General features: G+C 37.9%; 1 protein-coding gene and 1 pseudogene across 1 annotated transcript in view; both read left to right on the top strand.

Annotated features, from left to right (window-relative positions):
- The window catches only part of LOC122789623 (circadian locomoter output cycles protein kaput-like), a 1222827-nt gene that overhangs the window by 932566 nt on the left and 262436 nt on the right, over positions 1-27825 (top strand). The window contains exon 14 of the mRNA XM_044057016.1: positions 9134-9240. Coding sequence (XP_043912951.1) covers positions 9134-9240 — 107 coding nt within the window. The remainder of the gene's footprint in view (positions 1-9133; positions 9241-27825) is intronic.
- LOC122790227 lies at positions 8646-8789 on the top strand (annotated as a pseudogene).

The following is a 27825-nucleotide window of genomic DNA, read 5'->3' as shown; positions in this document are numbered from 1 at the left end:
GGGTATAATGCTCCTCTTCAGATATATCTGTTCAGATAAATGCAACAACTATAATGCCCACAGGGATACCGTACTAAAAGGATACAAGGTGTGAAGAAATTGAAAACACTGCCATCTGTGTTGGCATATCTGGCAGGAAATTTGTGCATATTTTTAGATTACCTTGCATTGTATGCCAGCATGCCTAATTGTGAAAATGTACGAGTTTTAAAATGTTGAATATTTTCCTGTTTATGCAGAATGCTTAAATAATCTGTCACTGCTTTGATACATTTCTAACTGTGCATGTTTGAGAGGGAAATTCTAAAGTACAATCTGTGGAGAATCAACTGAGCAGTGAGTGATGTCATTGGAATGTTCCTTGTTGCTAAGAGATGATTTAAACAGCTGACTGACAGAAAAAGAATTTTTTTTACAGCTGACTTGTATTTTTAAATTAGACAGTTGAGACAGTTGAGACTGCTGAAGACAGTTGAGACTGTGAACCTGTGCATTTTGTCAAGTACTGAGCAGTCAGATGACAACAAGAAAATAGAACTCACCAAGAAAACTGTAAGCTTGTCTCGGCCTTGCTATTATATCGTAGAGTAGATCAGGGACAGTATTCTTTAGTTAGATCAAGAAAGTTTAGTTATTAAGATAGAGTTTTTCTTGCATAATGGATCCTATCCTGCAGTTTGATTTACATTTCTGGTGACTGAATTCTAATGTTTATTGAGAGTTATTGATTTTCACTTTTGTAATCATTTTTGCATATTATTAAATGTTTTTCATTATTCGACATTGTGGCTAGAAACCAGTGGTTTTCTTTAAAGATTAGAAAGTGATTCTACAAGTTTGATACTCCACAGGTCATCCTGAGGCCTGGCTGTTCTGGTCATAGCTATCATTTAATTTGATAATTAATTTTCTTAATTGGACACCGCTTTTGAAGGGCATGAAGACCCTCTGTTTGGTGGCAACATTTTTGTATTTATTTTGGGAAAGAGACACAGCTGGAAATCTGTGTCAGGCTTTCTCAGAAGTGTTTGGATGTGTGAGACATTGAGTGTGAGTGTATCAGAGGTCTTAAACTGGGACACTTTGCTCTGAAGTGTATAATAAGAAAAATAAATTTGGGTGGACAGAGGTATATAGTCCAGTCCCAGGAAAATAAGGCATGCTCCTTTTGTGCCCTTAGGGGATTATTGTGAAATATTACTTTTGTTTAAATGACAGTCTCATATTGGAGTCAGTAGTGAGGATTGAAGCTCCTTAGTTACTGGCCCAGGATAGTAAAGGACATCATTTAATTGGTGGCAGTCTGGTGGGATATAGCCAGACATCACAAAAGGCCTAAACAGCATGTCTTATATGGACTGACTCAAAGCCCTGTCACTATATTTGGTACACTGGTAATAGTAGACTGTTGAGAGGTGACCTGTGTCTTGCATACAAGGCATCCTTTGACCCAGCACTGATGATTTAATGCACATTGGCAAGTCAAATGGCATCCTAAATATTCAAGTTAGGGATATAAACCTCTTCTTCAACATCAACAGAATGGTTTGGAGGGACAGGTATAACTCACAGAAGATACCACTGCTTTGCCACATACTCTCCATCCACATAAAATTTCAAGTGCAATTTGCATCTATGGGTGGGTATTAGAAAATTTACTCCAGGACTGCCCCATGTACTACTAATGGACAGAGGCAGCTCCTAAATGCTTTATCCCATGCATGGGTGCCCTCAAAATAAACTATGGTGTGATCCAGCTATTCTCGTTAGGGGTAATATATAATTATCAACCATGGGATGTGTAAGGCCAATCTATAACCAAATGGATAGGTTATTTCAAGCAAATAAGAGAAAATGGCTCGATTAAAATGGTCCCCAAAGGCAGTCAGCTTAGTACTTGCCTGTGCACTTAAGAACACAGAGTTGCATATTTTTAAACTAATGTTTTATCAATAGGCAGGAAGTATCCCAAAATGTTACCCGATTTATCGTCTTCATATTCTATAACAAAGCAGCACTACTTCCCTCAGATCATGTAGGATAAACTAAGGGGGGGGGGGGCAGCAGCTCATAAGCAAGTTGTTGCCTTGTGTGGCATTTGTCTTAAAATAAGCGAACCTGGACTTCCATGTGTCTAACCATGATAATAGGCAAAGTAGTTTACTTATGAAATAAAGAGGTTGCATTCTTTCACTCATGACATGAATAAAGTAAAATGCCTCACAGGAAGAGCCTTTCATTTACAAAGTTTATCACTAAGTGGAGGGTAGTTTCCCATCTGTTACAAAATCACAGCTTTGGGACATGTTATTCTTCCAGTACAGACTTTACATTTATTTCAAATAGAGGATTATTGAGACTGTCTGCTGTCCAGCTTATAAGGAATTTGCAAGGGATTCATGGTTATCTGTTGAACAATATTTGTCTGAAAAACAACAGATCTAAAAATAAACACTGGAAGCTGCCTTCAATGAACAACACATCAAACTTTTTTTTTTTTTTTTGCAGGGAGACACCGACACCCTCTAAATTACATAGAACAACTCCATGGTCATATAACAGTGGAGAAAGGGCAGCACTTTCTATTCACTGAAAGCAGATTTCAGTAGTAATTCCTTTGCTCTTTTGCTATTCGGACAAACAGCCACCAAAATCTTCCAATATTCCCTTTACAAGTCTAACTTGTTCTTGCAGTGCTCAGGATTTCTAGAGAGATGCCATTCAATATAAATCAGTAAACAAACTGATGGGAAGATTGTTACAGTTAGTAACAATAGTATGCATACTTGCTGCACAGTAGTTGGTCTAAATGTGCGGAAGATATGATAGTCCTGCGCAGCCAGAGTGCTTTCCACTATTTTCAACTGTGGTTCAGTCACGACACAGATGTAAGTGTCCTCCAAGGTGAGAGGAACTTGTAAGGAATCGATTTTCTTGTTTGGGCTCCTAACATTGATTAGTAACACATTTGTATTTTCCTTTGCTTGTTTCATTATGTTGGTAGGTTTAGCAGGTTGGCATTGCCTAGAAAGGTACTATGGAGGAGAACAATGTCTTTGCCAGTAATCAAAACCCTAGATGGGACAGATGCAGGCCATCCCTGTCTAAACCATGTGGTCTGTTAATCATATCCTCCCAGGCTGACAAATATGGGACCTTCCTTTGAATGATACTAAAAACTAAGCCAATTATTAAACTCAATTATTTTTTGCTCATATCGCAGCATCATCCTTGGAGTAGATAGAAAGCTGCAGAATGCTTGCCTCATACCTGCCTTGGACACATAGTCTGAGACCTCATATAGACCAGGAGGGTACATCTCAAGTCACTGACATTGTCAAATATTAACAACTTTTAATAATATTCTCCAGTCAGCCTGTTAATGATATCTGCTGTGTCTTCATATAACATTTTAAAATGATAAGAGGGGACTAAGAAGCCTTGGTTGAGCACCAAAATCTGGACTTATGGAATTAGGTGTAGTCTAAGGTTCAATCCTTCTGTCTTCTCGTGCACACATACATTCACACACACAACCATATAAATGGGAATGGGTGAAACACTTTCTCTGGAATATCACATTTCTATGTTCTTCTGAAGTGGGTTTTCAGACCCAGAAACTTTATGTTTTTTTTTAATCTTTTAAGGAAGCTAGCACATTCATGTAGTGAGAAAGGGAGATATAGTGGTGAAAATGCTGTAAGCTCAATTTTTTTCACAAGCACATCTTAACAGAACTCAGCTCTACATTAAAAATCAGATGCCCAGAAGATGTAGTTGTAATCTAACCAAAGTAGAAATGGATTTGTTATGTCTCTGGTTTTATTGTTAAATATTTCCATCACTAGCACCATGCCAATAATCTTAGAATTTATGGGGAAATCAGCAAGCAGTATAATTGTAGAAATATAATTGTAGAAACTCCAAAACCACAAACAGAGGTCCAAGTCCACGAAAGGTAGCAAACAGTTTTATTCACAAACAGAATGAGTGCCTTCGTTTTGAGTACAAGACTTCATCAGATGGATGAAGTCTTGTACTCAAGCCAAAAGCGCTCATTCTGTTTGTGAATAAAACTGTTTGCTACCTTTCGTGGACTTGGACCTCTGTTTGTGGTTTTGGAATTTATGGGGAAATGCTTAGTCTATGTACTTAAGATGGTGGAGGGAGTGATGGTCTGCAATGGGTGGAGTTCTGTGTATTCTGTATGTAGAATGCCTTCCAGCTCCTTATTTTGCAGACAATCCTTCTGTCTTTTAATGAAAACTGCTAATAATAAAGAGTATTAGAATGCAAAACAAACCAGCTAAGCAGCAAAGATAACAATAAGCATGTCAATCTGCAGATATTATTGTATATGGGGATGTTGGATAACCACATGCATTATTTATGGCACTTTTCCATTAACGGGGCAACAGTCGTGGCACGACATCTCTTCTGGTTCTGATTTTACTTGTTTTTCCTTGGTAAAAGGTTTTATTTATTTTTTTTTTTTTGAAAGAACGGAAATTACGATCAGTCAGTCAATTTCTGAAATGTAGGTACTATGGATGTCATCACAGTGTAACTCAGATCGTTCAGTTAAATCTCAAATCCAATTTTCAAGCTTTCATATGTACAAGTAGTTTGAAGTACTCATGACTTTTTAGTGTGTGTTAATCCTGTACAACCAAAAGTGAAGGGTTTACTATTGTTTGATTCTGATAGCTAACATTTTTATAACATGGCAAAGGGGGAAATTACTAATCTCTCCGTATTTGACGTGCCCTTTCCTACTTCACTGGATCATCACGGCTCCGCTGCTATGGTAGGACATCATGCAGATGTCATTGACTTTCTTTTTTGTGGGAAAACAGCAAAGTTTTAGCTCACAGGTCTACATCATCATTTGCGTTCAGATATTTTAGAGCAAATCTGGACATTGCTAGGGATTATATTCAATTCAGACAGCAGGTGTTTGTGTTCTCTTTAGTTTGGAAATATGAGAGTCTTGGTTAAGGAGTAAGGATACAGAAATTTATAAACTGTGTGCAGATTCTAAAATGTATTCTCAGACACAACAGATTATAGATATATTTACAAAATCTTATGCAAAACTGTTTGGCTCCACAAATGGGTGGTAAGTTGTCCTGGTGACATCCAGATAACCTCAGATACCGGAATCAAATTAGATTATATTGAAAAAGAACTGTGCAAACTGGATCCAAACAAAGTGCAGGGAGGAGACGGAATATGCAACAATGACCTGAGAACACTTAAGCAAGAACTTACACTGCCATTACATCTATTATTCACTAGGTCATACAAATATGGGGAGATTCCTCAAGATTGGAGACATGCACTTATTAAACCTGTCTTTAAGGGAAAGGGGAATAGGACAAACCCAGAACCATATAGACCCTTAAATCTACTTTCATGTTTTGGAAAAATTATAAAGAAGGTAATACTGGATAAGTTTATTGTCAGAACTAGATAAGTTGGGACTTGAAACCATATATCAGCATGCATATGTTGGAAATAGATCTATTACCACCTGTGACATGATATTCTATAACAATACAATAACAGCTATGAATGAAAAATCGTGCTGTGATGTGATTTATATAGATTTAACCTCAGCATTTGATAGGGTCATGCACAAAACACTGATAAATAAATTAGTACAACTAGGTATTGATGTACTGTTGATAAGATGGATAGCTGCATGGCTTACAAATAGGACATGGCAAGTATCACACACCAGCTGGACAGGTGAAATCCTTGGTTACAGTCAAGGTGTCCCACAGGGCTCTGTATTAAGCCCTTAATTGTTTAGATTGTATCTTTCATACCTTACTTTTTCATCTTAGATTTTCTACAGTCTCTATGCTGACGACCTGAAATTGGGTAAACTGATTACAAGTGATACAGCTAAGGCATGTCTGCAAAATAATTTGACTAAATTGACCATTTGAGCACAGGAGAATAATATGTTGATAAATACATCAAAAACTAAGCATATGAGATTTGGGAGACATAAACTGAAAGGTGAATATTTAATACAGCACACAGTGATTGAAACTGTAGACTCATTTAAGGACCTGGGTATATGGGTAGATTCAGCTATATGTTTTTCTAATCATATCAGCCAATTGGCTACTGATAGTTATAGAACTATAGGTTGTATAAAAAGATTTATAAAGTCTAGGAAATCAAACATAATGAAGTCATTGTTAGTAACATCAGACCCAAACTTGAGTATGGAATAACAATATGGAAACCCTATAGGAAAACAAGCATAAATAAACTGGAAAGAGTACAGCGGAAATATACTAAGGCATCCATGGATGTGAAAACCTAAGTTATTATGAAAGACTAAAATATCTGAACTTGTACAGTGTCTCTTACAGATATTTAAGAGGATATCTTATTCAGGTATATAGGACATTTAGGGACAACTACCTCTGGGAATGTTTGGGGTTATCAAAAAGTACGAAAGAATCGTCAGATAACCTATGTAGAAGATTCTATAGGAATGAGAAGTGTACTAATTGGTTCTCTGACAGAGTAGCTGATGCTTGGAACAGACTACCAAATTACATTAAAGTAAGTACTAGTTTAGACATTTTTAAGAACAGCCTGGACATTTGTTATGGGAACAAGTGTTTTAGCATATTGGCAAGCTAGAAGGGCTTTAATGCCCGTGCTTGAAACATTTGTATGTATGTATGTAAGCCCGTGTATATGTCAGCTGTCTTTGATTTTTAACGCTGTTTGTGCTCTGTCCGTCCCCAATTTTTATTTTTTTGAGGACGTAAATTATGGAGGTTCATACTGAATCAGTAATGCCAGGTATTTAATTTCATTATTGTTCAGAAAATGCATGTTGATGCAAAACCTGATAACGGAAATGTAAGTTATCAATTCAACCTCTGTATTGTCACATAATGTCTACATTAACCATACAAATATACACCGGCTACTATCCAGACAAAACAGTCCAAGTCCAAGCTATTTAGAACAATTTGTCGGACAAAAAAAAAAAAAAAACTGAAGCTGCTGTGTTTTGTGGAAACAAAGCTACAAAACTTATCACCATTCAGATCCCAGTGCTGCGTTCACGTATGCCATGCTGGTTCTATTACTGAACAGTAAAGGTGACTTTTAATTCTTTGTGTATTGTATACACATCAGTGGCAGCAGTGTGATCATTGTGACTGCGGCCTAACATTCTAAATGGTGATTACAGCTGTTGCCCTGATAATGGAAAAGTACCTTATTTATGTGTACAGCAATCTAAATTCACATACATATGCATTCATATATATATATATATATATGCATGTGTATTTGTGTATAATAAAAATTTCATGAAGTCACACAAGCATATATACAGAAATATAAGAATGTGTCTGTGTATGTCTAGTTGAATTCTTGCATGCATGCATAAAAAAGAGAAGGGTGCCTACAGAAATATTGAAATGCATATGTATAGGTCTGTATGAATTCATGCCTGCATACAAAAGCGACAGCCACATTCAGAAATACAGGAAAGTGTTTGCATATATTTGTATGCATACAACAGTCACAGTCACTGATACATACATAAATATAGGAATGTGCCAGTATATGTCTGTCTCAATTAGTGTGTGCATGTATAAAGAAGATACCGATGCATATATGAATATAGGTATGCATCAGTATTTTGGTCCGAATTCATATATTTATGTACAGAGAAGAGATCAATGCATATAGAAATATAAGAATGTGCCTGTGTCTGTATATCTGAATTCACAGGTGCACGTATAAAGAGTAGACAGATATATATAGAAATATAGGAATGTGTCTTTCTCTGTCTGATTAAATTCATAAATGCATACAGAAGAGAAATAAAGGAATGTGTAGGGATATGTTTGTCTCAGTTCATAAGTGAGTGCATGCAGTAGAGTCTGTTAAGTACAGAAATACAGAAAAATGTTTGCACGTGTCAGTCTGAAGCAGGGTTGCTAGATGTCCCTGTTTCAGCAGGACAGTCCCGAGATCAGCAGTCCAATTCTGAGTCCCGCACTGCCGGTTACAATCCGATTTATGATTGGCCCATATGCCGGTGTATGAGCCAATCATAAATCTCAGAGCGGAGCCACTTCTGTTCAATGTAGAACAGCAGGCTGTTCTGTATTAAACAGAAGAGGCTCTGCTGTGCGAATTTTTGATTTGGCTCATATGCTGGCATACAAGCCAATTAAAAATCGCAAAGCAGAACCACTTCTGCTTAACGCGGAACTGACTGCCTGCTGTTCCGCACAAATGAAAGACCTTTTATTTATTTATTTATTTTTTTGATCTTCACTTAGCCTGAAACACCTTTTTTTTTCCCTCTACCATTCAGAAATCTGGCAACCCTGGTCTGAAGTCATACATTCACGCACAGAGAAGAGATCAATACATATGTAAACATAGGAATGTGTCTGCATATGTCTGCCTGATTTGATACTTGCGTGCTTACATATAAAAGGCACCAGTACATACAGAAATACAAGAATGTGGATGCATACAGAAGAGGCCGATGCATACATAAATACAGGAATGTGTCTGCATAGGTTTTTCCTAATTCATACATGCATACATACAGAAGAAACTGGGTGTCTGTATGTCTGTCTGAATTCATTACTTCTTGGCCTTTTGGCTAAGATCAAGTGTAGTATCAGACATGCAAGTAGATAGATCTATGCACACAAGAATACAGGAAATTGCCTCCATATGTCTGTCTGAAATCACACATGCATGCATACAGAATAGGCTGAGGCAAACAAAGATACAGCAGTGCATCTGCGTAGTCTATCTGAATTCCTTCATTCTCACATGAGATAGAGACAGCTACATATGGAAATATGAGTGGACCTGCATAGATCTCCCTGAAGTCATACATGCATACATGCATCCAAATGAGAGTAATGCATACAAAACTGTAGGAATGTGTTTGCATAATTCTGTCTGAATTCATACTTGCATACACACATATAGAATATAACAATGTATCTGCATATATCTATCTGAATTCATAAGTGCATGCATACGGAAGAAGCCAGATAACAATAATTGGAAGGTGTTGCTTTGCTTAAGATCTAAAAGACATTTCCATTGCTATTTGTAGCCACTTCATCTATGAGACATGCAGAAGCAGACACTCCATCAAGACAATCAATATCCGTAGTGCAACAAGAGAAGGGTTCCCAAAGGATACAACCAAGCAGCTCTCAGGTAAGTCTCTGCAATGTGCAGCTATATCAATTAAATATGTGCCTGACAAAAACAGTCATGTTTCAAGGCCTGCAGTGCACCACTCTTTTGTGTAAAAATATGAGAGGTCTCTTGTGTGTGTACTTTGACGCACACACACACACACACACACACACACACACACACACACACACACACACACACACACACACACACACACACACACACAAATACATTGAGGCTCAGAGTAGAATAGTAAAGCTGGGACAGGTGTAAGACTTTGGGTGTGTCATTCTAATCTGAGGCTCACTCTGCGTGTGTGTGTGTGTGTGTGTGTGTGTGTGTGTGTGTGTGTGTGTGTGTGTGTGTGTGTGTGTGTGTGTGTGTGTGAAGGTTCTATTTATTTAATTTTATTTTCAAATTTGTTAACCGGGTTAGTCCGGCTGGGCCCAGAGAGTCCTTTTTCAGCAGAGACCCAAGGAGAAAAGCTCCAGGAAAGTAATTAAAAAGTAAGAAAAACCTAACATTTCAAGTTGTAAGATACTTAATATCACAAAAACAGAGAGAAAGATATAATATGACTATATACAAGGCAAAAGTACAGTATTTTGAGAATGCAGTAACAATATGTTTGAGAAATTTGGTTAGCATTAAGTTATTTATAATGAATGTAGCAATCCCTAAAATAAAAAAAATAAAAAATTCAGAGTAACATCATGGCATAGTACAACAAAGCTTCATTTAATAACAGATGTACTAACTGCAGAGAGAGTAATATATGTAGACAGTTTAGGTAGATACCAGGCAGATATGTTAATTGAGAGAAGAAAAAAATTACTTAGGTAATTTCCTGATAAGTACATATCCATGCATGTTAGAAATGAATTTTTAGTTGCTTTTTGAATTCGCCACTTTTGGTAGTGGAGCGAAGTGACAATGGAAGCTTGTCCCATGAGTATGCAATTGAATGACTGTAAAGTTTTTTTTCAATATTTTTGTTTGTCTTGGTCACCTGCAGAAGGTTTTGTTGTGTGCTTCTGAGGTCACGATTGGGTGTGTAGGGTGTAATTATGGATGTAAGGGTAGGTAAGGAGTTGGGGCTATTTAGGATGCTGTGTGCAATTTGTAGTTGTGATATTTGAAGCATGTGGGGGAGCTCAGGCCATCTTAAGCTTTTCAGGGATATACTGTGATGGTATATGTAGCTATTACTGGGTGCAAATTGTGCTATCTTGTTATAGGTGGTTTCTAGTTTGGTTAAGAGATTATTTTGGAGGTTAGTAAGTATGGGAGCAGCATACAGCAGGGATGGTAGAATAAATGTTTGACCCAGTATAGGTCTAGATTTGTTAGGTATATATTTGCTGTTGCGGTATAGAAGACCTAGCTTTTGGCTGGACTTTTTGATACAGTTTAAGATATGTAGGTCGAATTTGAATTGGTACTCTATAGTAACCCCAAGCAATCTGGTGTTTGAGTCGGAGGTGATAATTGTATTATCTAAGGATGAAATGGTGACGTTGTCTTTAGCTGGACTGAGGTTTTTTTGAAGGAAAAGGAGAAGTCTGGTCTTTTTGGGGTTGAAAAGCAGGTTGTTTTTGTTTAGCCATTGTCCTACTAGGTGTAGAGATTGCTGAGTGACAGTGTGGAGATTTTGTATATTGTCGGATGTGTTAATAATTGTGGAATTGTCTGCATACTGTATTAAGGTAGAGTGAGGGCAGGAGACCTGAAGATTATTTGTAAATATATTAAAAATATGGGGCCCAGGATAGAACCCTGAGGAACCCTGGTCTTAACAAGATGGAAAGAAGGATGTTTGCTATCTGATGGACTGATATTTGTTTGAGAGGTAGCTGTTAAACTAGGAAGTACTGAAGGTAGAGAGTTGTAGGTTGGAAAGTTTGTTTAGGAGGATGGGATGGGATGGGAAACGGTATCAAATGCTTTGGATAGGTCAAGGAATAGAGCTGATATGAGTTTATTATTATCTCTGGCTTAGGCAATGTTGTGTGTGAAAGACAGGAGGGCAGTGGTAGTACTGTGCAAAGATCAGAAACCGTGCTGTGTGGATGTAATTAGGCTTGCCTGAAAGAGGTGCTTTAGTATTTGTCTATGTATACATTTTCCAGTGTCTTGGATAAGGGGTTAATATGGCAATAGGCCTGTAATCTGAGGGTTCTGTACAATTTTCTCCCTTGTGGAGGGGTATTATGAAGAAGTTTTTCCAGATATCTGGCATTGTATTTTTTTGGATGGATCTATTGATAAGTATAGATACAGGGTATGCTACGGATTCAGCTGCATGTTTGAGAAATAATACAGGGAGTTTGTCGGCTGATGGGGAACAGGGGTTGAGTTTGTTAAGAAGTAATCTGATGAAGGAAGTTGCTACAGGTGCTGGAGAGAATGATGGAAGAGATGAGGTGGGAGGTGGAGTCTTTATATCAAGAGTTTCTGGTTTAGTAAGCCTTTCTATTGTTTCCATGAAAAGTTGTTAAGTAGGCTTGCAGTTTCATAAGAAGGTTTTTTAGGGAATGGGGTTTGGTGAAGAGGGCTTCCCTGGAGATAGTAGTTTGTTTATTGAGTGCCAGAATTTCTTTGGGTTGGAATGTGGGTTGCTCAGAGATTTATGTTAATTTTTTTTTGTCGAGTAGGACCTGCTGTTTTCTTTGGTTGTGAAGCTGTTTATATAAGTTCAGGTGGAAAGTTGAGTTATTTTTTTCCATGCTCTCCAGGAACTGTCTCTCTTGTTCATAAGTGATCAAGTTGCCTGGTTTAGCCATGGTGCATAATTTAATTTTATCCTAATTTTTCTACTGGGAGCTAGGGTGTTAAGGGTTTCTAGAAATAAATTGCTGAAACATTGGACAGCCTCGTTAAGGGGTAAAGTGTGTAGGAATGACCAGTTTACAGTTGACAGTAATCCATTAAGGGTGACAGGGTTGTAGTTTTTAAAGTTACTACACTCTTTGCATTGGTGGCTCTTGTTAAGATTGGGAGAGTGTCTTACTACTGAGGTACAGAGGTGGTCACTAAGGGAGTTAGGGTGGAAGGGTTATGATAGCACTGCGGTTTAGATACTAATCTCCAGTCGATAACCAAGCTGTTCTGGTAATTTTTTTGCTGGTGTGTGGGTGAGGTGATCAGCTGGATAAAACCATAAAGGTTTATAGAGTAGCTAGGGGATGCAGTATTAACAAGGTTCCAGTCAATATTCATATCCCTAAGGATGATGGTTTCATAGTATCGTAAGATGATAGGAGGTTACTAGGCTAATGGCCCTGGGGCCCTTACAAGCCCAGCCAAGAGTTTATCCCCAAAAAGAAACCTCAGTCAGCATCTATCACCCCTTTCAGTGAGGGACACACGTGGAACTCCTGTGAAAAATTTGTGGTTTCCCATCCACTCATGAAGGTCATGTTTGAAGAGGGTCAGCAAGGTGCTCTGTTTGACGTGTATGTGAAGTGTATTCCAGAGACGGGGTAGCCTCTGGGAGACAAACCTGAGTCTCCAGCAGGTTTTGTTGATGTCACATATAAGATTTAGGCCTTTTTAGTGGGTAGGCAAGACACAGATTGCCCACAAGGCAATCTCGGACCCAGCCCTACTAGAGATGCTCCATATCCATAAGTCTAACTCCCCACGCACTACCCACTCAAAAGACCTGAATCTAATATGCGACATCAACAAAACCTTCTAAATCCATTCATAGGGAATGGATATAGAAATCTGGGAAAGAAATTGCTCGAGTATGGGAATGCTTTTACCTGGAGGTATGTAGATTGTTGTAATGACAAGTTTTTTGCATTGATTTAGGTTACTGGTTGCTATAAGTATTTCAACATGGAGGAAATCAGGGATAGCTATTGGGGGGGGCTGGTTAGAGTAGAGTATAGCTACTCCTCCAACTTCTTTTTTATTTCTATCCAGTCGAAGAATATTATAACCAGGGGAGAGAATTTCGGAGTTTGTAATATGAGCTTTTATCCGTGTCTCAGATGGAGCAAGTACATCTGGGTTATATTGAGAAATCCAGGCATGATGGAGGGTACTTTTATTGACAATGATTTGCATATTCATTGAAAACAAACATAGATTTTTGAAGGTTTGTTATTGTAATGAGTTATATGTGAGGCAATTGGAAGGGGGGGGTTGCTGTATAAGTATGATTAGAGTGCTGTTGACAAGGGTCTGGGCTGGGGTGAATATCACCAGACAAGAGTAGTATTGCGCTTTGAAGTAGTTGTATGAAGAACTATTTGCAAAGGAGCTGATGTTTTGTTTTGATGAGAGGTTGGGAATTTAGTATGTACAGTACTTTGAACTTGTGAAATGATATAGTGGTATGGTTAAAGAGAGAGTGGGGCAATCGGGGTGGACAGGTCTATATTACATAGTCGAAGTTCCATAACTCCGAGCACCTAATGGTGGAACCATTATGTTTGAAGTTACGGAACTTCAACTACATAAAAAAAATAAATAAAAAACAACATACAACAAAATAAATTGTTGCAAGAAGAAAGACAAGGCCCCCTGCACCCCCACACCCCCCACTACTTTAATAGACCAACTCCGAGATCGCACCACATTGAACATAATGGAAATCTCCACTTATGGAGGTTTCCATTCAAACGTGCAAACTTTTATAAATTCCAACTTATGGTCTCAACCATATGTGGTTTGATCTTGTAAAAGTGTGACTACGTGATAGGAACCTGGGGTGGACTAGTTATTTGTATGGTAGGTAGTGGGATAAGAAAGTGTGGGAGATGGGGTGATAAGCAGGTGAGGAGTATGGTAAGTGGTTAGAGCCGAGAAAAAAATTAGAAGTAGGAGGGAGAGAAATAGTTTTTAAAGGTATAGCCATAATTGGTTTCTTGGTTCCTGTCATCTCTGGGCATAGCTGGTCATCATAGCAAGGTAAAAAAAAACACAATTTATTTTACATCAACAACTTTATTTTATTTTTTTTATTGTATTTATTTGTTATCCTGGTAAGCCCAATGGGCACAAGTTTTTGTTTTCAGGGATGACCCAGGAGCACTGTCTGGATAAGTGATTTGCTTATTGTCAATGTCAGCAAAAGAAGGTTGAGAAAAACAACTGATGACTTTATTCCTCTTTGCTAACTGCAGACTTTCAAGAAAAAGTTATTTGACTTTTTAATTTGATGGCTTTTTAGCTCCATAAAATATGCAATTGCATAATCAAAAGTTATAGAACATATAAAGTTAACCATGTACCTCCAGTTCTACCATTACTTCTAACTGCCTGGTATAAGCAATACTTAATAAGTAATGTCACAATTCAGTATAAAACAGAACTTCCTAGAATTCTCAGTAGATCTTTTGAAACAAGATATTTGAAGAAGTAACTTACATTCCTGGGGAATCCTGTAATGAAAGGAATCATAAATGGATACCAACACTGCCCCCCACACTATCTCCAGGCCATGAGTAAAGATCAGCCATGTCCTTGAAAGAGCTTGCGTACTCAGTCTCACGAATGCCCAATGACAAATATCTTCATGCAATATTATGTCTGAGAAGGCTCATCCCTGTTACTGTACCCTGCCACCATACATCTCAGCCTCTTAATGCAAGAAATATGGACACAGCTAAAATTATGAGGGGGGGGGACCAAATGATAGGGACAGATTTTAAATATTGCTATTATATAAACTTAGAAAGTTGCTAGAATAACATGTTTTGTGTTTGCATGCATTTTTCAAAGGATATGATGTCTGAAACTCAAATGTTGTCTATCAGCATTTTGTGACTTCAGTCCTCAATGGTTTGCCAGAAAAACACAGATTTTAGGAGGAACAGACCAAAGGTATTAGCCAGAAATATGGACAGTCTGTGAAAATCTGGACATTTAAGAGGAATGTCTGCCACTGACCCAATGTAGCCAAAACAGGAGTGAAGCATCAGTGTACATCTCTCTCAAGGCAGTCACTCAGTTTACCCATGCAGGAACTACCGGTGACTACCATAATGTCTGTAACACCTTTAAGAAAGGGCCATAATACTGTGTCCAGCAGACCAGATTGAATGGATACACTCCAATCTCAGCATTAAATGCCACAGATCCTTCAAGTTGTAGCATCTGCCCCTCCCAGGTTAAAGAGCTATTTGGCTTTTTAGTTTTCAGCTTGTTTCACTCTGGGGGAGTCTGTTTTAAGCTCTACCATGATTTTGTTTTGTGAATCTAAACTCAGCTTGACAGTCTGCGTATTGATGCTAGAATATACATACAGTTTTGGCACACCTACTAAAGTCTGCATATTGATGCTAGAATATACATACAGTTTTGGCACACCTACTAAACTGCAATTCAGCTTAGAAGATAATATGGTATTCTTTATGTAAAATGTTTGCCACATGTTTAATACACATATCTATAAGAACAGACCCCACATTTTAAGTTTCCCTTAAACCAACTCCTGCCTCCCCCTAGGTACAGCTCTTTTCCATCACACCACTGAATCCAGGTCCAAACGACCATTAGGTTGATATAGTCTCCACCTGAAGGTCCAAAGGAACTAGGGCTACCCATTCCAGGGACCGAACTATGGCCTACAACTTGAATAGGACATGCTGGAGGGACAGATTTATATCCCACTGACTGCTGCATCTTTAGAACAGGCTACCAATTCATGTGAAACAGAGCACCTCTATGACACTGCTCAAGAGGAACCTGGGTGAGTGGATGGGGCACCATAAGTTCTTACCTGGGATAGAGCCCACAATCCTCTTGGACATGGGCAGTCATCACTAAATGCAATCTTGGGTATTGACTAGCATTTCTATGGTATTATATTGGGATGAAACAACTAGGCTTAAAATGACCTACCGGTCGATAGCCTAATAATCTGCTATGATCCTATGGTCCCATTAGGTAGATACAGTCTCCACCTGAAGGTCCAAAGGACCATTAGGTAAATACAGTCCAGAGGACCATTAGGTGAATATAGTCTCCACCTGAAGGTCCAGAGAACCATTAGGTAGATACAGTCTCAACCTGAAGGTCCAGAAGAACATTAGGTAAATGCAGTCTCCACCTGAAGGTCCAAAGGACCATTTGGTAAATACAGTCTCCACTTGAATGAAAAGAATGCCATATCTTGCTAGATATCTCTGAAGAAGACATACCTGGTATCACATCATGTAGCCCCTCCTACTGCACAACCTCAAGACATTGACCCCTTACCTAAGCTACTATCTACCCTATGACTTCTCCTTCATAGCTGATTATGATTGATACACTTTGTAATATTGCCAATACCTTGCTCCTTTGTGTGTAGTTAAATGGCATCGGAGTATAGCCATCAATTTTCAAAACAGACATACAGCTATTTCTATTACACAACAGTTGAAGGTCACAACCCTTCCCACAATTCTTCTGATGCCTTTATTATCACCAGATTTACCAAACAATATTAGTCATATGACACTATATCCCAGACTTTGACAATTACAGCAACCGAGTTTTACACAACTGAATTTTTCCTGAAAAAAGGATAAAAGGGTTAAACACATTGTCATGTATTTACATGCGCAGCATTTAGAATGCACGAAATTCCCCTTGAGCAGAAAAATTACTTTTAGAGTACACAATCACATTCTTAATTGTCCACATTTACTGCTGTTTCTTATGTTGACCCAGCATTTGGAAGCAAAAAGATCAACACCCACAAATCAAACAGGATTAACATTTGTATTATTCAAAAAGTGAATAAAAGTGGTCTTATTACATTAGTCATAGGTTGTCCAGCAGTGCCCACCCATTTCCTCCGTGTTTGCACAGTTCGATCAGCCGTCAATGTCCAGATCCCAAGTCCATCATGTTCATACTTTTGCCCATTTTATTTAAATCCGTTGTCGTTATAAAATGCTTCCTTATGTCCATTTTATTTAAATCCGTTGTCGTTATAAAATGCTTCCTTATGTCCATTTTATTTAAATCCGTTGTCGTTATAAAATGCTTCCTTATGTCCATTTTATTTAAATCTGTTGTCGTTATAAAATGCTTCCTTATGTCCATTTTATTTAAATCCGTTGTCGTTATAAAATGCTTCCTTATGTCCATTTTATTTAAATCCATTGTCGTTATAAAATGCTTCCTTACGTCCATTTTATTTAAATCCATTGTCGTTATAAAATGCTTCCTTATGTCCATTTTATTTAAATCCATTGTCATTATAAAATGCTTCCTTACGTCCATTTTATTTAAATCCATTGTTGTTATAAAATGCTTCCTTATGTCCATTTCATTTAAATCCGTTGTCGTTATAAAATGCTTCCTTATGTCCATTTTATTTAAATCCATTGTCGTTATAAAATGCTTCCTTATGTCCATTTTATTTAAATCCATTGTCGTTATAAAATGCTTCCTTATGTCCATTTTATTTAAATCCATTGTCGTTATAAAATGCTTCCTTACGTTAGTCTCCCACTGGAAAATTATGCATTGTAACACAACCACACATCATTGCAAATGGCAGCATTTTCAAAATAACATTAATCTTGATTTCTAAACCATCCTTTGTCATCCTTTGACTACTGTAATGCACTCCACCTGGGACTACCTAACACTGTACCGGACCAATTAGAAATGCTGCAGAATTCAGCAGCAAGGACACTGACCAATACCTTACGTTACTGTCCTATTGCACCAGTTCTGTGTATCCTTCATTGGCTCGCAATCCATTATAGGATCGTTTTTGGTGTTAGTATGTTTGTCGACTCATGACTTGGCTCGCTGCTACCTTATGGAGGTTACTGAATCCTACCACTGTGTGTGGATGTTCTGTTCTAGCTGTGAGGAGATGCTGGCAGTTCCACAGATGAACTTAGAAACTTCTGATTTCCATTAATTTTACCATCAGGCTCCTTACTTGTGGAGCCCACTGTCTCTGTGGTGATGTGAGTGCCCCACACATGCTGATTAGAGACAGGTGCTAACAACATGTTTATTTTATTTGGTGTATGATGATTACATATGATGTCATGACTTTTTTGCTACATGTGATGTCATGACTTTTTTGCTGTTGCTGTTATTGTTTTTACTTTTCATTTTTTTTAAATTTAAATTGTAATTGTGCTTTGTTTTTTAAAGTACCTTAATAAACTCAAATTTGAACTTGCAAGTAATACTCGCTAGTGGGTTTCTTTGTCTGGCTTACCTTATACTTCAGTCACACCCCCCACCCAATTAACTACTCGTGCATGAGCTATATCCATACGTTTATAGGTCCATAAGTTCATAGGAGGTCACTAGGCTAATGTCCCAAGAGCCCTTACAGGCCTAGCCATATTTATCCCGAGCTGCCCAGTTATCAATAGCTAGGTGAATGAAATTCATAGAGATATGAGCCTATGCTATGATGCCTAAAACCCGACTGCCTCTGTCCATGAGATACATGGGTGCTACCCCAGGATTGAGTTTACGATTACCCATCCATTGATCTAAGTTATACTTCAAGAGGGTCAGGGCAAGGACTTTGCTTCACATGATTGGGAAGCTTGTTCCAGAGAAGGAGTAGTCTCTAAGAGATGTTTCTACTTCTCCAGCATGATTCATTCATGTCAAAGGCTAGATTAAGATCCCTGCAATGAGTGACCCTCATGTAGTTTGGTTTATGAATGTGTAACATTTCCATCGGGGCTAAAACAGAGACTGCTGTGTAAGCCAGACACAGATCACTCCTTAGTAGCCTTTATGAGACAGAATACAGTGATAGGGCTTTCTATCTTTCTGAGTAAGACTTGTTTTTTATACCCTGTATTTTCCAGGTGAGAAACCTCTTGGGTCACTCCAACTGTTGCAGATGTGCGGTGAGGTACCTGCAAAAGGGTGCATTGTACTCAATTACTGGTCTGATGAGGGCTGAGTACAATGGAATTATAACATTCTTTGAGCTGGACGCCATGCTTTTACTTATGATTTCTGTTACACAGAAGGACTTCCTCACCACTGTGGACACATGGGAATAATTATGCATTTTTTACATTTAATTTCAATCCATGGCTTTGACACTAATCATTTGTTTGCATTAATCCTGTCTGCACTATGTCAGTATCATTTGGGGATTCAGTGATTGTCCTCAATTTGCAGTCATCTGCGAACTTGGTCAGCCAATTACAATCTACGTTTGCCTGTACTTCTGAGAAATAAATTCCAGACAATAGAGGGCCTAACACAGAACTCTGGTGCGCCATTGGTGACTGGTCTTTTGCTAGAGTTGAATTCACCCACTTTGACAGTATGTGTCCTGTCTGTGAGCCATTTGGCTACCCAGCTCATGACATAGAGGTTTATGCCCAGTTGATAGAGTTTTTCTATAATACCTGAGTGGGAAATTGTGTTGTATGCCTTAACCAGGTAAAGGTAGGCAGTATGCACAGCCTTCCCCTCGTCCATGCTCTTGTTGACTTTCTTGAAGAAGTTGACCAAGTTTAGCAGACATGGTCTACCAATTAATGAATCTGAACTTAGTTGGGCCCAGAGACTGGACATTACCTATGTCCTTGTTGATAAGGTCCATGATGATTATTTCCATGGCCTTACAGATGAGGCTAGTCAGGTTTATAAGTCTATAATTCCTTGGGTCAGTTGATGGTCCCCTTTGTGCAGAAGGATGACTGTTGCTGTCCACCATTCTACTGGACATAGCCTGTCCGGAGGCTGTGGTTAAAAAGAGATCTAACTGGGTCTGCTAGGTCATTTAAAGTTATTTAAAAGGCAATTAGGGATGTTGTCTGGGCCCACTGATGCCATGTTTTTAGACTTAGAGGGCAAAGAGATGACCCGCTGTCTTGAGATAATAGACTGAGGCATTGTGGCAAGTATACTTTGGAGGACAATCGGTGGGGATGGGAGAGTGAAGTCTGATCCAGACAAGTCACCTAGCAGGTTGACTATTTCCTCTGGTTGAGTATGGGTGGTGCCATCCACAACCAGCTGTCTTATAGCTGGGTGCCCCCCCTTAAGATACTGGACGTAGTTAAAAATATGCTTAGTAATGTTCCTTAGCTAGAGAGGCTATCTTTGCTTTGTGGTTTGCTTTGGAGGACTTAACTAGATTATTGAGGGATTTCTTCCTCTGTTGAGCCTTTTCCCACTTATTTTTGGACATTAGTGTCTTTCTTTTGTTGTATAGGCTGTTTATACCAGGGGTCCACCAGGGTGGATTGTTTTTCCTGCAAGACCTTGTTTTAATCCTGTCCAGTACAGCTGATCCTCTGCAACTGCTTAAGTGGCTATACAGGGCATTGGTGTACACCTCTGCGTAGGAGTCTGTGTTTTCTGGGCTCAGGGGAGCTTTGAAATTTTTTGTGCCATCACTTAGTATGAGGTAATTTGTCCTGGAAAAATTCCTTCACATTTTTTAGCTTGATGGGGTATCTGGCCTTATATTTATTTCAAAACAGACTGTTTTATAGATTAATCTTACCATTGAGGACATGAGATGGGGTGGGGGGGTGCAGTGCTCCCCAGTGTTACTGAGTACTGTGTCCAGGATATTTAAGTGCCTAGTGGGTGTGCTGACCAGCTGTTCTAGAGCATTTGCACTGACAAAGTCCAAGAACCTCTGACCCTGCATATTAGTAGTCATGTATGCTTCACAGTCAATGGTAGGATAGTTAAAATCACCTATGAGTAAGGTATTGGGCTACATAATGAGTGACTCCAGTAGGTCAGGTAGGCCGTATGTTTGTCTTGATTCATGGTGGGGGACCTATAGCTAGCGATGATGTGGTAGGGGATTTTGCATATGGTTAGTTGGACATGGAGTAGTTCAAGAAAGTTGTACTGTTTGACCAGTCTCTAGATGTACTCATCCTTTATGAAAACAGATACACCACCACTTCCCTTGGTTCTTTCTTTCTCAGTTTGTGATCTGAACGTATGGAAGGCATTGTAGCCCTGCATGGCCAGAGTCCTTTCCACAGCTTTGAACCATGTTTCAGTGACTGCACAGACATCAGCATCTTTCAAGGTGAGGAGTGCTTCCAGGAAGTGCAGTTTCTTGTTTAAACTCCTAGCATTAAGCAGCAGTACCCTAAGTTTATCAAGAGAAGATTTTGGTATGTTGCGAGGTGGGTTACTTTGACAATGCCTAAAAAGGCACTATAAGTGTGGCTAATGCCTTTGACAGTATCCAAAAGCCTAGAGGAAACAGGTGCAGACCATCTCTGGCAAAACAGAGTGGCCTGTAGATCATGTCCTCCCAGGCTGATAAATATTGGATCCCCTTGGACTGACATCAGAAGTTAAGCCAATTGTTAAATTCAGTCATTTTTTGTTTGTATTGTGGACTCATCCTTGATGAAGGTCGAATACTTCTCAAGGCTGGGCTCATACCTGCCTTTGATTCATAATCTGAGAGTTCAGTGATGTCTCTCTTCATATAGTCCAGGAAGGTAGGTCTCAGGTCATTCACACCCACATGAACTGTGACAGTCATACTGGTACTTGTAAATGAGTGAAATAAGTGCTTGTCTGACCTGATGGATCCTGACACCTGACAAGCAGCTGACTGTAACTTTCACCTTATCCAGCCTGGTGAGGGGGACATTTGTGTTTCTCACTATGGTGTCTCCTATAACCAGTATGCTGGGTTTTGTGGGATTTCACCTTATGGGCTTGCTTGTTGAGACATTGATGTGTGTATGTTGTTTGTTATGTTTGTTATTTGCTTTGTTGCGTGTAAGTGTGGTTTCTGGTCAGCTTTTGGTAAGTTACTAATGAGTACCTCTGCATATTTGGGTTTATGTCTCAAGTCCTTATTTAGTCTGGGAAGTGATGTGATGTGTGTGTGTGTGTGTGTGTGTGTGTGTGTGTGTGTGTGTGTGTGTGTGTGTGTGTGTGTGTGTGTGTGTGCTGACAACCTGTTTGGCATTTGATTTGTCTGTATGTGAGAGTCTTGCTTCCAATTTCATAGTGTAACTACATCTCTCACATGCAGTACTTGTTTGTTTCAGGATTAAGTGGTTGTCAGTATACATGAGACAATTGCTACATTGCCTCAGGATGTCCATGTAATCTATGCCAGCCAAAGAGATGGTGGTGGTAAACCCATGATACCAGGTTCTTACTGTGTGATGTATCAGGGAAGGGAACAGGTTACACAAAAAAGGAGAACCAAACCAAGAAAACAAAACTCCAGGCAAAAAGCAGAATCTGAGTGTGTTAAAATGTTTAATCCAAGTATAGACAAGCTCCAAAAAGATGCAAACAGGACACAAAAAATAAAAGTTGAGCGCGCTTTCACTCTGCTATTGCAAAGCTTCCTCAGAACAAACTATAACAACATTCACATCATTTATATACCTAAATGGTAAATTAATTAATTGGTTAAACTGATTGCCTTAAAAGGTATACTATATATTTACAAAAAATCATCGTATACACATCTGACCAAATACATAAACCCCAATGAATGTTTGAAATATGTTAAATTCTCACCTAAATATTACTAAAACCACATCATACAAAGAAATATATGTTAAAAATATTTTTATGCATAAATATAACAAACTTTCAACCATGAAATTAAAATAATAACCCAATAAATATAAACATCGTAGGGCATCCATAGTGGACCAGTTTCAACCAGTAAATCTAATAAAAAATGCTCCTAAACTGATATATAAAAGAAGGAAAAAATTCCCAATAAATAAAAATTCACAGCTTTGCTCGTCCCAATTTCAACACACTGGTGATACTAATACAGTCATTTAAGCCTAGTGGTCTCCTTCCATCTGTTTTTAGCTGCCAAATCAATTCTCTAAATTCAACCCTAGCTTCCCAGTTACCACCTCTAGGATCCATAGTCACTTGTTCCAATATAGCAAATTTAATACTCATATTATGACATAGTAAGGAATGTTTAAAAAAGGCATTAGATTCCTTCTTTAAAGAAATCTCGTACAGATGTTCGTAGATCCTTTTCCTACGTGCACGTGTGGTCTTACCAATGTAAAAACTATTACAACTGTCACAAATACCAATGTACACTACACCCCTAGTACCACAGATGTATTGTTTAAGGAGCCGAAACCTAATGCCTCTAGATGGAATATTTATTTCCCTCTGCTGTAAAATGTACTTGCACTGACTGCAAGTACCACATTTAAACATAACCCTCTCAGTTTTATTTGCCCCTACTTGTTGATCTCCTTTCCTCTCAAAAAGGTCTATGAAATTCATGCCTCTTTTCCTAATAAAAGAGGGTTGTAAGGGAATATATTTCCATGTTTCCTCATTTACTCTTAATAATGGCCAATATTTTTTAATAGTTTGTTCTACCAAGTGTGACGTGGCTGAAAAAGTGTGAATAAATGAATGGTTATATGAAGTCTCATTTTTATTTTTAGGCACAACCTCCAATTGACTCTTACCAAGTAATGGAAAACATTTTTCACCCCTATTGTCAAGTACCTCTGTAGCTAAATTAGTTAAAAGGGATTCGGGATAATTTCTTTCCTTAAAAAGGGAACAAATATACTCAAATTCCTGAAGAAGGACAGAATAATCACTGGTCATTCTAGATGACCTTATCAGTTGCCCTTTGGCAATCCCCTTTTTTTGATAATACGGGTGTGCACTATCGAAATGTAAATAAGTGTTAGAGAAAGTAGGTTTTCTGTATAATTTTGATTGAAAACAATGATTTATGACGTCTTTATAAATGGTAACATCTAAATAGTTGATGGCAAACTCATTCATAGTGTATGTAAATGTTAAAAATGAGGTGCTGTTATTCAAATAAACCATAAATTCCTCAAATAACTCTTTGGTACCTCTCCAAAATAAACAGATGCCGCCCAAATAACGGGTGTAAAAAGTAATATACTGATACCATACAGTGTTAAAAACAAACTTCCGTTCCCAGAAGTACAATATGCAATTTGCGTATAGGGGGTACATGAAGCCCCCATTGCTACCCCTTTCCTTTGCTGATATAAATCACCATTAAAATATATAAAATTATTTTTAAGAATAGTATCGGTGAATTCTAAAATCAGGTTTGTCATATTACCTCCCAACCTTCCTTCAGAACTCAAAATATCACAAAACCAGTCCAACCCAGTATTGTGAGGAATACTCGAAAATAGTTCCACTACATCGCTAGTAGCAAACCACATGGCAGAATCAAATTTGTCCTCAGTAATTCTTCTCAAAAAATCCCAAGAATCTTTGGTAATATGGGGTATGTTGTTAATGAATTTCTTTAACAGGGAATCCACAAAAATGGCCAAGGGCTCAGTAATACTTCCTGCCCCTGCTACTATCGGTCTAAATATAAGTGCATTTATTCCTTTATGAACTTTAGGAATTCCGAATATGACAGGAATTTTAAGGTTATCTACGTGTAGAAAGTTAAACAATTTTTCATTGATGGTTATAATTTTAATTTTGATATTTGGTCTAACAGACGGTTTCATTTTAATGAACTTAACACTGACCAAAATTTTGAAACATACGAGGAGGTTTTTAATACATTTAGAGACAAATTATATGTATTAAGAACCAACCAACTGGAAATTGATTACCTCAATGAATATATTGTTACTGAGAGAGTTCTGAAAGGGCTCAGACTGTTTAAATATCCTAACAATGTTAATCACAACTCTGAATTACATAAGCAGCATAATAATTTATTCAACAGAACTGGGATAGAAATGTTGAAACTAATGGTTAGGGATTACCAGTCCCAGAATGCAGTTTTATTAGCGGAGACTAATGATTTGTACAAAACGATCTTTCATACCCACAAAGGGAATTTAGATGTTAAAAAGTATGACAATTTGTTTGTGGAGATTGATAAGTATTGTTCCAAAATTATTTACAGGAAGATAAAGAAACTTGACCGTGATTTAAATGATGACAAGAATGGTAGAACTTACCCCACTTTCAATATTATCAACCAGTCTAAAAATACTGGGAATGTTAATTCTGAGTTTGGGGGTCGTGACGACAATACTATTGAGCAACACAATCTCCCTTTAGGAGAGGATCCTGTGAGGAGAAGTGAAAGGTTAGCTAGCAAGCAAAGGAAATATTCTTACCAGAATGCACCAATGTTCGGGGGGGGGGGGCAGACAACAGGGGAGAATACGGCAATATTAAATACTCAGGATTCTGACCTTTTTTCACTCAAGAATGAATGTACAGCTACACAGTTAGACAGGGAGAGGAACCAAACAGATGACCAGATGTCCATGGTATATAATGAGATGTTATATTTACAGGATTTTGCTACCCCTTCACCCCACAAGCTAGATAGGGAAGTACCCAGTGGTTTGGAGACAAATATTACTGATCTAAGAGTTTGTAAAAAGGGCAATTTTACCATTTATAACTTTACTGATTTAGTTTCAGATGACAGGCATTTTAATATTTTTACTAAAGGGTTTCACTTTGTACCTGTTAAGAATGATTCCATGGTCAACACTTTAATAGATATTAAACTTTTTATTAGGAAACTTAATTTGCAAATATATTTCAAGGGGGCACAGGTGGACAGTGGTGAATTATCTAGAAGAAGTATATTTAATCCACCTACTAATTCCTTTTTAAAGCTTTTTGATGAAATGGTTTAGCAAGAAGTAAGACATATTAGTTATTACAACAACCCCACTAAGAACAATTTGTCTAAGGAAGAGGAAGATTTACTGGCATCTTTGAAAAATGAGCAGATCAGAATTATGAAACCAAAGGGGGTGGGTTTGTTTTAATGTACAATGATGAATATGAAATGTACATCCATGATATTTTACAAGATTCTGACTGTTACACCGCAGTGTCACGTAATGAAATTAACATTGCTTACACCAAGATTAAATATTTTTAACTGACCATTTACTTCAGGGAACCATCAATGAAAAATTGTTTAACTTTACACGTAGATAACCCTAGAATTCCTGTCATATTCGGAATTCCTAAAGTTCATAAAGGAATAGATGCACTTATATTTAGACCGATAGTAGCAGGGGCAGGAAGTATTACTGAGCCCTTGGCCATTTTTGTGGATTCCCAGTTAAAGAAATTCATTAACAACATACCCCATATTACCAAAGGGTCTTGGGATTTTTTGAGAAGAATTACTGAGGACAAATTTGATTCTGCCATGTGGTTTGCTACTATCAATGTAGTGGAACTATTTTCGAGTATTCCTCACAATACTGGGTTGGACTGGTTTTGTGATACTTTGAGTTCTGAAGGAAGGTTGGGAGGTAATATGACAAACCTGATTTTAGAATTCACCGATACTATTCTCAAAAATAATTTTATATATTTTAATGGTGATTTATATCAGCAAAGGAAAGGGGTAGCAATGGGGGCTTCATGTACCCCCCTATATGCAAATTGCGTATTGTACTATTGCACTTCTGGGAACGGAAGTTTGTTTTTAACACTGTATGGTATCAGTATATTACTTTTTACACCCTTTATTTGGACATCTGTTTATTTTGGAGAGGTACCAAAGAGTTATTTGAGGAATTTATGGTTTATTTGAATAACAGCACCTCATTTTTAACATTTACATAAACTATGAATGAGTTTGCCATCAACTATTTAGATGTTACCATTTATAAAGACATCATAAATCATTGTTTTCAGTCAAAATTATACAGAAAACCTACTTTCTCTAACACTTATTTACATTTCGATAGTGCACACCCGTATTATCAAAAAAAGGGGATTGCCAAAGGGCAACTGATAAGGTCATCTAGAATGACCAGTGATTATTCTGTCCTTCTTCAGGAATTTGAGTATATTTGTTCCCTTTTTAAGGAAAGAAATTATTCCAAATCCCTTTTAACTAATTTAGCTACAGAGGTACTTGACAATAGGGACGAAAAATGTTTTCCATTACTTGGTAAGAGTCAACTGGAGGTTGTGCCTAAAAATAAAAATGAGACTTCATATAACCATTCATTTATTCACACTTTTTCAGCCACGTCACACTTGGTAGAACAAACTATTAAAAAATATTGGCCATTATTAAGAGTAAATGAGGAAACACAGAAATATATTCCCTTACAACCCTCTTTTATTAGGAAAAGAGGCATGAATTTCATAGACCTTTTTGAGAGGAAAGGAGATCAACAAGTAGGGGCAAATAAAACTGAGAAGGGTATGTTTAAATGTGGTACTTGCAGTCAGTGCAAGTACATTTTACAGCAGAGGGAAATAAATATTCCATCTAGAGGCATTAGGTTTCGGCTCCTTAAACAATACAACTGTGGTACTAGGGGTGTAGTGTACATCGGTATTTGTGACAGTTGTAATAGTTTTTACATTGGTAAGACCACACGTGCACTTAGGAAAAGGATCTACGAACATCTGTACGAGATTTCTAAAAAGAAGGAATAGGCTATCTGCCTAAGGCATTTATCATGGCCTTGTATGTCAGGCACATGTCTGAGCAGATGGTATGCGACTGAATAGACTGTCAACCTGGGTCCCCAGGTTTTGTCGTCTGACACAGCGCCCTAATGCCTTTTTTAAACATTCCTTACTATGTCATAATATGAGTATTAAATTTGCTATATTGGAACAAGTGACTATGGATCCTAGAGGTGGTAA

This window comes from Protopterus annectens, chromosome 15.part0 (genome assembly GCF_019279795.1).
Source record: "Protopterus annectens isolate FY-2018-M chromosome 15.part0, PAN1.0, whole genome shotgun sequence".
Classification (NCBI taxonomy): Eukaryota; Metazoa; Chordata; order Ceratodontiformes; family Protopteridae; genus Protopterus; species Protopterus annectens.
The sequence above is the reverse complement of the archived record's forward strand: the minus strand, read 5'-3'. Positions and strand labels throughout refer to the sequence as shown.